The sequence below is a fragment of the Harpegnathos saltator genome, unplaced genomic scaffold (genome assembly GCF_003227715.2).
Source record: "Harpegnathos saltator strain DR-91 unplaced genomic scaffold, Hsal_v8.6 scaffold402, whole genome shotgun sequence".
NCBI classification, from domain to species: domain Eukaryota; kingdom Metazoa; phylum Arthropoda; class Insecta; order Hymenoptera; family Formicidae; genus Harpegnathos; species Harpegnathos saltator.
Genome location: NW_020230209.1, coordinates 38,084 through 49,165, shown reverse-complemented (window position 1 = coordinate 49,165; position 11,082 = coordinate 38,084). Strand labels below are relative to the sequence as shown.

Here is an 11,082-nt window from a genome sequence, read left to right as displayed (position 1 = left end):
AAATAAATCAATCAACGAAATTAAGACAAGCCAATAGGAGCCAACGCCTGGAAGTTAGTCGCACAATTATTTTTACGAGTTGGCTGGATCATCCTCCGATCTTGTCTTAGTTGGCTCCATCACTCCGACCTTGCCTTAGTTGGGCGGATCATCCTCCGATCTTGCCTTGGTTGGCTAGATATCTTACTTTAAGAAACTCGATAACTTCGGAACAGCTTATTCAAATTGGATAAAACTATAGTGCTTTGAAAAGGTCTGAAGAAGGGCTATAAAAATATGCAATAAAAAATTGGGGGATCCATTTAAAAAATCCAAAGTGACCTTATCCTAACCTTGATGACGCCACCCGAGGTCAAATTGTTAAGATCGGTAAATAGATTTTTTTCAACGCTATAACTTTTGTCTGAAACATTTTTTTATAAAGTGTATATTTTTCGAAATTTTCAGGGGTCCCGGGGTTTTTTCTTCACCTTGTATTTATTAAATCCATTTTTCTCCCTGTAAATATATGAATATCACTTATAATTAATTTATTATTACAACGTGATAATATATTGTTGTAAGTGATTTGACATGATTTGTTTTTGAAGAAATTATTTTATTTTATTATTTATTATTTTATTAATTTTATTAATTTTATTATTTTATTAAATATATAATATATTTATCTTCTAAAATATAATATATTTATCACCTGCTTGAATGAAAAAGACCCGTGACAATCCGGTCGCTATTTGAGACAGGATATAGCAGAACATGAAATATTAAGATTATAAAGCGGCATTCGTACTTTTGATCCGAAACTAACCCTGAGTGCTTCGTCGTAAGCACCCAACATAGACTACGTTTACACAGCCGAATTTACGCCAAAGTTATAACGATGTTATAACCACTGACGTTGTAGGTCTCTGGGTATTTTTAATTGTCCTACCAATACAAATTCAGTCTTTTTATTAATATCACTCACAATCAGGTACACTTACAATTTCACACTGACATATATGTTCGAGACTTTATTACTGCTGAAGCGATCTGGTTCTTCTAACTATATCGGATCGTCTCTCTTTTCCTTTTGCTCCTTTTCCCGGTCTGAGTGTTTCGCATTAATCGGTATGTTCGTAGGTGGCGCCGTCTCAAAGCCGCCACAATACTCCCCCCTGAGTGACTGAAGTACTAAGTCGCGAATTTGACTGTTCTGTTTCGTTCCTTCGGGGTGCAGGAAATGTCTGCCGTGGATGGTCCTGGTTGCGGGTTTGTTTCCTCCGCGCTTCCTTGTCCTTGTGGTTCTGCAGCTTCCATGAACGCTGGTTTCAGTCTATCTATGTTGATGGTCGCCTGTTGTCCTTTGTAATTTACCCTGAAAAGAGAGTCGTTAATTTTGCTCATAACTACGAATGGCCTCTCGTATGGTTGCTCTAACGGCCCTCTCGGTCTGTCTACGCGTACAAATACGTGCGTGTTATTCTCCAATTCTTTGTGAATGAATGGTTTGCTCTTAACATGATGAGCTGCGGGTACTGCTCTACTTGTCCTCATGTATTTCCGGAACTTCTCTGCGAACATCTGTGGATATCCCGTTGGTTCTTCTGCAGCAAAATATTCTCCGGGTAATTTCAGTGTCGTGCCGTATACTAACTTTGCCGTGGATGCCTTGATGTCTTCTTTGTAACTCGTCCTTAAACCGAGTAGTACGACCGGTAATGCTTCCACCCAGTTTTGCGTCTCATGACATTTTATTGCAGTTTTTAATGACCTGTGCCATCTTTCAATCATTCCATTGGACTGTGGGTGGTAAGCTGTCGTGCGGATTCGTCTACTACCAATGAGCTTCGTCAAGGCGTCGAAGAGGAGTGACTCGAATTGACTTCCCCTGTCCATTGTTATGATAAGTGGTGCTCCAAATCTAGCTATCCAGGTAGTGAAGAAACTCGTTGCTATCGTATCGACTGATGTGTCGGTTATCGATGTGTCGCTTCAGGCCATCTTGTATATCTGTCTATCATAGTTAGATAGTATCTGTTACCCTTTACTACTGGTAACGGTCCTACGATGCCCAGGTGTATGTATTGGAAACGTTCGTCAGGAATATTAATGTGCTCCGGGAACCATCGGTTATGGCGTTGAATTTTAGTACGTTGGCACGGTAAGCATGTCCGGACCCATGCCGCCACCTCTTTGTTCATGTTCGGCTATATGAAGCGTTTGGCTATGGCTTTGCGGGTTGCTTTTGCTTCTGGGTGTGATGCGCCATGGACTGTCTGAATTATTCTTTTGCGTAATGTAGCTGGAATGTAAATTCATATTTGATTTGTGACGTCACAATAGATTGTTTTTTCAGAATCATCTAGTCGCAACTTTTTTAGTGTGAGTGCAGATTGTCCCTGTAATAGAGTTTGTAGTTCCGCGTCATTTTGTTGTTCCTCTGCTATTTCCTGCGTGCTGACAATCACTGGCATGTCTATTGCTTCAATCCTGGAAAGCGTGTCTGCTGTGACGTTGTTTTTTCCTGGTATATACTCCATGTTATTGATGAATTAGCTTATGAAGCTGAGTTGCCGTACTTGTCGTGGGGAAGCCTTATCTGGTCTCTGGGCTAGTGCATATGTTAGTGGTTTATGATCCGTCCTTACTGTTAATTCGCGCCCTTCTATCATGTATCTGAAAAATTTAATGGCTTCGTAAATTGCAAGTAATTCGCGATCATATGCACTGTATTTCATTTGTGTCTGGGTTAACTTTTTGGAAAAGAATCCTAGTGGTTGTTTTAGTCCGTCACTACGTTGCTCTAGGACTGCTCCTATTGCCACGTCTGATGCATCGGTGCACAACGTCAACGCTGCGTTTAGGATTGGATGTGCTATTAATGTAGCTTCTGCTAATTGCTTTTTGCTGCTCTCAAATGTTTGTTCTGCTTCTTTATTCCAGTTCAGTGGTCGTTTGTCTTTCTTAGTCGCTCCTACGGTGAGCGCATGTAGCGGTGCTTGTGTTCTTGCAGCGTCTGGGAGAAAACGTCGATAAAAATTTATCATTCTTAACAACCTACGTAGTTCCTCGATGGTTTTTGGTTTTGCTATTCGTAGTATCGCTTCGACTTTAGCTCGTATTGGTTTGGTACCATCCTTGTTAATTGTACATCCGAGGTATTGGACTTCTGGTTGGCCTAAGATACATTTCTCAACGTTAATACTGAGGCTGTGCTCCTTTAATCTTCTAAAGACTTGCCGTAGGTGGTCCATGTGCTCCGTCTTTGTCCGAGATGCTATCAGGATGTCATCTAGGTAACAGAAACAGAATTCTAGTCCTCTAAGTACTGTATCCATCAGACGTTGAAATGTTTGCGCTGCGTTTTTTAGGCCGAATGGCATGACATTAAATTCGAATAGACCGAAAGGGGTGATTAAGGCTGTTTTTTCCTTGTCCCGCGCAGTCATTGGTATCTGGTGATACGCTCTGGTTAAGTCTATGGTACTGAATACCATGTAGCCGTGAAGTTGATGAGCGAAATCTTGCAGATGTGGAATCGGGTACCTATCCGGTATTGTTATTTTGTTTAATCTTCGATACTCCGCAGATTCTCCATTCTCCGTCTTTTTTAGGCATGAGGTGCATCGCACTCGCCCATTGGCCACTTCCTGGTTGGCAGTCTCCTTTTTTTATCCAGTTGTCGATTTCCTTTTTAGCAAATCTTAGTTTCTCTGGAGATAAACGTCTCGCACGGTCTATAATGGGATGACCTTTAGTTAGTATATAATGTTCTATTGTATGTTTGTTTGTTCTTGTATGTGCAGGTTTCGTGAATCGTTAAACTCTGTTAGTATTTGTGAGAAGACGTTCTGGTGTTTGAGTATGTATACCGACTGTGTTTGCTTATGCGTAACCTGTGCTATGACCTTCAGCTGTGTATATCCGTCTATGAGCCTTCTGTTTCTTAAATCTATCAGGAGGTTATAACGGTAGAAGAAATCAGCTCCCAAGATTGGCGTTGAAACGTCTGCGATAATAAATTTCCACTGGAGGCTGCGTCTTAGACCTAGATTTAATTCAAGCTCCCTATCTCCGTATGTCCTGATCTTTAATCCGTTTGCTGCGAAAAATTGATAGACTAGTTGCTTCGTTGCGCCGTTTACTAAAACTTTTCGGTAGCACTGATACGTCGGATCCTGTATCGACAAGGAAGTTGATTCCGATTTTCTTGTCTGTTATTCGGAGGCGGAGGTGTTTAAAGTGGCCGTTGATAGTTGCCTCTACCTGCTTTGGCCTCTTTAGTTTTCCGAGGCTTTAGTTTCATTATAATATGCACATGATTTTTGACATCGCCTTGCTTGATTTCCAAAACGTGAGTGGTAATAACAAATTATATTATTGGAATCTTTACTCACGCTTCGATTTCGGCTTTTGGATCTCGGTCTGGGGTCTCTACGATTGCCTCTGTTCCATGATTGGCCTCGCTTGTACCTGACTGAAAGCTTTTCCACCATATTTTTGATCTCGTTGATTTGCGCTTGTATCCCCGGTGCTGTACTGCTTGTCTCCGGTTGGTGGGCGCCAGCTTGGATTATAGCTAATTGCGGCTTGACTTCTAATTGAGCTAATTGAGCTTACTTCCATTATTTTGTTTGTCTGCATCGCCAAGGTGTCCAGGTCGTCCTCGGGTGAGATCGCTAATATGCCGCGCGCGCTTTCTGGGAGTTGTTCTAAAAACAGAGTACGAATTACAGAATCGCTACCCTCGCTGCCGGCCAAATTTCGTAAGCGTTGTAAGAGATGTGAGGGTTTATCGTCGCCCAGCTCCTGGCCCCGTAGTAGCTTGCGCAACTTGGCTTCCTTGGATTCGCCGAAGGCTCCGATAATTCTCTTCTTGATCGCTACGTATTTGTTTTGGTTTGGCGGGTCTGTGATCAAGTCCGTGACGAAAGGAATTATTGTCGGGTCCAAGTTGCTTATGATGTGCCGATATTTGGTTTCGTCGCTTGAAATGCGGTTGAGCGCGAACGTAGCTTCTACTACATTGAACCAATGAGTGGGCATTTCGCGCCAGAGAGGTTGTGGTAACTTTACCCGCTGCGTTGTATTAATCCATGCCTCGTCTAACCTCCCTTGAGACGGGATCGCATCGGTTGTTCCGGAAGCTGAGCCTCGAGAGTCCCTTGTTGCGATCGGACGTGCACCGCTTTCGGGCTGTCGAGCCTCGTTCTGCTCGCCGGCAGTAGATTCCATATTGCCACGTGTCGGGGAACGGTTAAGCGGCATGCTCTCGAAAGTTTTTCTGCTGCTTTCGGTTTTTGGGGTGACCAGTTGTAGGTCTCTGGGTATTTTTAATTGTCCTACCAATACAAATTCAGTCTTTTTATTAATATCACTCACAATCAGGTACACTTACAATTTCACACTGACATATATGTTCGAGACTTTATTACTGCTGAAGCGATCTGGTTCTTCTGACTATATCGGATCGTCTCTCTTTTCCTTTTGCTCCTTTTCCCGGTCTGAGTGCTTCGCATTAATCGGTATGTTCGTAGGTGGCGCCGTCTCAAAGCCGCCACAACGTTAGATGCCGTGTAAACACTCCTTTACGACGAAGTTATTACATTGATGTAATAACTCAAAGTCATTTGGTGAAGAGGCTTAGAGTTTCTACATCGACGTAAGGAAGACGTGTAAACAGACGCAGTGTAAATATGACAATAATACCAATATAAAAATTGAACATCTTAACTTGATTGTAAAATTGATTTATGTCGTGAAAATTGTAATATGGGTCCGAGATCAAGCAAATGATTTGGTGGTGTTAAATTCAACAAATGTTGTAATATAATTTTTTCTGATACTTTCGCCGTTTAATCAAAATATTTCGTACATATAGTATATATTGCGTCATATTTTCTATTATTTTCAAATATATAGCAATAAACGAGCGTACGCTTTCCACATTTTCCATGATTAATTTTTTCCAGAATTGATAACCTAAAATTTTAATTTCATTTTTAGTTAAATATTATATTTTATTATATAAATTTTACTATATAGATATATACATATTTTATAATTTTCAAATTCATAATATAACCTAAAAGTTTACTTTATTTATTGATTTATTTACATACTATTCTTTTCATATTCTAATTCTTTTATATTCAGACTACAATCACAATCATTTCATTTTTCGGCCTTTTATATTGGTACTAATGGAAATCCTTGATTCACTCGAAAGTTATTAAGTTATTTCAAATAGATAAGCGTAAATGTGTAAACGCAACTCACCTTAAGTAGGAGTTATAACATTAGCGTTAAGGCCATCACACGTAGAAAAATTTTAACCGTAACCGTAAGGTTGTAAGAAAACTGACCAATCACAGTCGATCCATTCTCTTGTGACATTATAATAATCGACTGTGATTGGTCAGTTTTCTTACAACCTTACGGTTACGGTTAAAATTTTTCTACGTGTGATGGCCCTGACTAAAGCTAAGACTCCATGCATGCGGTGAACTGCGGCAAACGGTTGCGGTGACCAATCAGGAGGGAGGCGCAAATCCGGTTGCGGCAAGCTCCGGCATGCGTCTGTCTCCTGATTGGTCACCGCAACCGTTTGCCGCAGCTCACCGCATGCATGGAGTCTTAGCTTAAAGCTAAGACTCCATGCATGCGGTGAGCTGCGGCAAAAGCTGCGGTGACCAATCAGGAGGGAGGCGCAGGTCCGGTTGCGGCAAGCTCCGGCATGCCGCACCGCACTGCGTTGCGATTAAAATATTTTAATTTTTCCGCACTGTGCCGCACGTCATACGTGCGTCGGATGAATTTGAGAACGCAAAAAGTAGTGAATTTACAACCATCCTTTTTGTAGGTTACGTTATATGTCATACGATACACAAACATGGATTTAATAAGTGAGGACTATTCATGTACGGAATATAGTCCTGAGGGTATCAATGAGTTAATAATCCATTATGTAAGAAACCGCCCACAATTGTGGGATTTGAAAGATAAGTGCTACCGAGATAATGGTCTGAAAAAAAAATTGTGATGTGAGGTTGCCCACGAACTTAATATGACTGGTATGTATTATTATTGTGTTATTATTTGAATTATTAGTATATATTATTTGAAAATGTGTATAAAAACAATGTATATGCATGGATTATATATGATTTTATATAATTTAAATAGAGGAGTTTGTGAAGAACCGTTGGAGAAATCTTCGAGATCGGTATATAAAGGAGAAAAAAAAGTCTGTAACAAAAAGTGGGCAAGCAGCTGTTCATTTTGTACCATAGTCATTTATGGAACATTTACATTTTTTATCCGATACAGTGGAACCTCGCAAGTAGGTGTTATACTTTCTTCAAATGTGAAGTTATAATAATTTTATTGTAGTTGATACAAAATTTATGATATTAATTTTTGTTTTTATTTCAATAACGAATGTAATTGTCAGTTTCTCATTTTCATAAACAGTATGCTCTCAAGTAAAGTAATAACTGTTTTATAATGTCTCAATTAGGACTATAACAAACTTCGAAAGTTTAGAACATCCCTTATCTAGAAGCGATATATCACCAACATCTTTGGAGACTTTTCAATCTGAAGAATATATGTACAACATACAAGAAGAGTTTCAAGGTAAGAGGAACAAAAGACGGCAAAAAGTAGGGTTTTGAGAGGACTTTAATTTGGTGCCAGAACCAGGCCTGTATCTCTAACCGTTTAGGAGATATCGAAGGTTAAAGTTTTCCAAGCTTTCTCCGTTGATATCTCCGCTTCTACTGGGAGTAGAGAGTCGTCACTTACGGCAAAATGTAGGGTTTAGAGAGGACTTTAATTTGGTGCCAGAACCAGGCCTGTATCTCTAACCGTTTAGGAGATATCGAAGGTTAAAGTTTTCCAAGCTTTCTCCGTTGATATCTCCGCTTCTACTGGGAGTAGAGAGTCGTCACTTACGGCAAAATGTAGGGTTTTGAGAGGACTTTAATTTGGTGCCAGAATCAGGCCTTAATCTCTAACCGTTTAGGAGATATCGAAGGTTAAAGTTTTCCAAGCTTTCTCCGTTGATATCTCCGCATCTACTGGGAGTAGAGAGTCGTCACTTACGGCAAAATGTAGGGTTTTGAGAGGACTTTAATTTGGTGCCAGAATCAGGCCTTAATCTCTAACCGTTTAGGAGATATCGAAGGTTAAAGTTTTCCAAGCTTTCTCCGTTGATATCTCCGCTTCTACTGGGAGTAGAGAGTCGTCACTTACGGCAAAATGTAGGGTTTTGAGAGGACTTTAATTTGGTTCCAGAACCAGGCCTGTATATCTAACCGTTTAGGAGATATCGAAGGTTAAAGTTTTCCAAGATTTCTCCGTTGATATCTCCGCTTCTACTGGGAGTAGAGAGTCGTCACTTACGGCAAAATGTAGGGTTTTGAGAGGACTTTAATTTGGTGCCAGGACCAGGCCTGTATCTCTAACCGTTTAGGAGATATCGAAGGTTAAAGTGTTCCAAGCTTTCTCCGTTGATATCTCCGCTTCTACTGGGAGTAGAGAGTCGTCACTTACGGCAAAATGTAGGGTTTTGAGAGGACTTTAATTTAGTGCCAGAACCAGGCCTGTATCTCTAACCGTTTAGGAGATATCGAAGGTTAAAGTTTTCAAAGCTTTCTCCGTTGATATCTCCGCTTCTACTGGGAGTAGAGAGTCGTCACTTACGGCAAAATGTAGGGTTTTGAGAGGACTTTAATTTGGTGCCAGAATCAGGCCTTAATCTCTAGCCGTTTAGGAGATATCGAAGGTTAAATTTTCCCAAGCTTTCTCCGTTGATATCTCCGCTTCTACTGGGAGCAGAGAGTCGTCACTTACGGCAAAATGTAGGGTTTTGAGAGGACTTTAATTTGGTGCCAGAACCAGGCCTGTATCTCTAACCGTTTAGGAGATATCGAAGGTTAAAGTTTTCCAAGCTTTCTCCGTCGATATCTCCGCTTCTACTGGGAGTAGAGAGTCGTCACTTACGGCAAAATGTAGGGTTTTGAGAGGACTTTAATTTGGTGCCAGAATCAGGCCTTAATCTCTAACCGTTTAGGAGATATCGAAGGTTAAATTTTCCAAGCTTTCTCCGTTGATATCTCCGCTTCTTCTGGGAGTAGAGAGTCGTCACTTACGGCAAAATGTAGGGTTTTGAGAGGACTTTAATTTGGTGCCAGAATCAGGCCTTAATCTCTAACCGTTTAGGAGATATCGAAGGTTAAACTTTTCCAAGCTTTCTCCGTTGATATCTCCGCTTCTACTGGGAGTAGAGAGTCGTCACTTACGGCAAAATGTAGGGTTTTTAGAGGACTTTAATTTGGTGCCAGAACCAGGCCTGTATCTCTAACCGTTTAGGAGATATCGAAGGTTAAAGTTTTCCAAGCTTTCTCCGTCGATATCTCCGCTTCTACTGGGAGTAGAGAGTCATCACTTACGGCAAAATGTAGGGTTTTGAGAGGACTTTAATTTGGTGCCAGAACCAGGCCTGTATCTCTAACCGTTTAGGAGATATCGAAGGTTAAAGTTTTCCAAGCTTTCTCCGTCGATATCTCCGCTTCTACTGGGAGTAGAGAGTCGTCACTTACGGCAAAATGTAGGGTTTTGAGAGGACTTTAATTTGGTGCCAGAACCAGGCCTGTATCTCTAACCGTTTAGGAGATATCGAAGGTTAAAGTTTTCCAAGCTTTCTCCGTTGATATCTCCGCTTCTACTGGGAGTAGAGAGTCGTCACTTACGGCAAAATGTAGGGTTTTGAGAGGACTTTAATTTGGTGCCAGAACCAGGCCTGTATCTCTAATCGTTTAGGAGATATCGAAGGTTAAAGTTTTCCAAGCTTTCTCCGTTGATATCTCCGCTTCTACTGGGAGTAGAGAGTCGTCACTTACGGCAAAATGTAGGGTTTTGAGAGGACTTTAATTTAGTGCCAGAACCAGGCCTGTATCTCTAACCGTTTAGGAGATATCGAAGGTTAAAGTTTTCCAAGCTTTCTCCGTTGATATCTCCGCTTCTACTGGGAGTAGAGAGTCGTCACTTACGGCAAAATGTAGGGTTTTGAGAGGACTTTAATTTGGTGCCAGAACCAGGCCTGTATCTCTAACCGTTTAGGAGATATCGAAGGTTAAAGTTTTCCAAGCTTTCTCCGTTGATATCTCCGCTTCTACTGGGAGTAGAGAGTCGTCACTTACGGCAAAATGTAGGGTTTTGAGAGGACTTTAATTTGGTGCCAGAACCAGGCCTGTATCTCTAACCGTTTAGGAGATATCGAAGGTTAAAGTTTTCCAAGCTTTCTCCGTTGATATCTCCGCTTCTACTGGGAGTAGAGAGTCGTCACTTACGGCAAAATGTAGGGTTTTGAGAGGACTTTAATTTGGTGCCAGAACCAGGCCTGTATCTCTAACCGTTTAGGAGATATCGAAGGTTAAAGTTTTCCAAGCTTTCTCCGTTGATATCTCCGCTTCTACTGGGAGTAGAGAGTCGTCACTTACGGCAAAATGTAGGGTTTTGAGAGGACTTTAATTTGGTGCCAGAACCAGGCCTGTATCTCTAACCGTTTAGGAGATATCGAAGGTTAAAGTTTTCCAAGCTTTCTCCGTTGATATCTCCGCTTCTACTGGGAGTAGAGAGTCGTCACTTACGGCAAAATGTAGGGTTTTGAGAGGACTTTAATTTGGTGCCAGAACCAGGCCTGTATCTCTAACCGTTTAGGAGATATCGAAGGTTAAAGTTTTCCAAGCTTTCTCCGTTGATATCTCCGCTTCTACTGGGAGTAGAGAGTCGTCACTTACGGCAAAATGTAGGGTTTTGAGAGGACTTTAATTTGGTGCCAGAACCAGGCCTGTATCTCTAACCGTTTAGGAGATATCGAAGGTTAAAGTTTTCCAAGCTTTCTCCGTTGATATCTCCGCTTCTACTGGGAGTAGAGAGTCGTCACTTACGGCAAAATGTAGGGTTTTGAGAGGACTTTAATTTGGTGCCAGAACCAGGCCTGTATCTCTAACCGTTTAGGAGATATCGAAGGTTAAAGTTTTCCAAGCTTTCTCCGTTGATATCTCCGCTTCTACTGGGAGTAGAGAGTCGTCA

The 11,082-nt window shown here is 41.2% G+C and overlaps 1 protein-coding gene and 1 long non-coding RNA gene across 3 annotated transcripts; one reads left to right on the top strand and one right to left on the bottom strand.

Annotated features, from left to right (window-relative positions):
• Nucleotides 1-1,147: 1,147 nt before the first annotated feature.
• LOC109503585 (uncharacterized) lies at nt 1,148-1,885 on the bottom strand. Of its 2 annotated transcripts, XM_025301120.1 has the most exons (3): nt 1,754-1,799; nt 1,637-1,675; nt 1,148-1,563 (listed from the first exon to the last, which is right to left on the bottom strand). In XM_025301120.1, exons 1-3 carry the CDS (start codon nt 1,760-1,762, stop codon nt 1,174-1,176), a joined length of 438 nt encoding a protein of 145 aa, XP_025156905.1. In that variant the 5' UTR covers nt 1,763-1,799; the 3' UTR covers nt 1,148-1,173. The 2 variants fall into 2 exon arrangements, with proteins under 2 accessions (XP_025156905.1, XP_025156904.1); XM_025301119.1 differs by having other exon boundaries at nt 1,148-1,675; nt 1,754-1,885.
• A 5,140-nt stretch (nt 1,886-7,025) lies between these two features.
• Nucleotides 7,026-7,568, top strand: LOC112589098 (uncharacterized). The gene is made up of 3 exons (XR_003113268.1): nt 7,026-7,055; nt 7,168-7,324; nt 7,502-7,568. It is a non-coding gene; the product is annotated as an uncharacterized LOC112589098 (long non-coding RNA).
• The last annotated feature ends 3,514 nt before the right edge of the window (nt 7,569-11,082 follow it).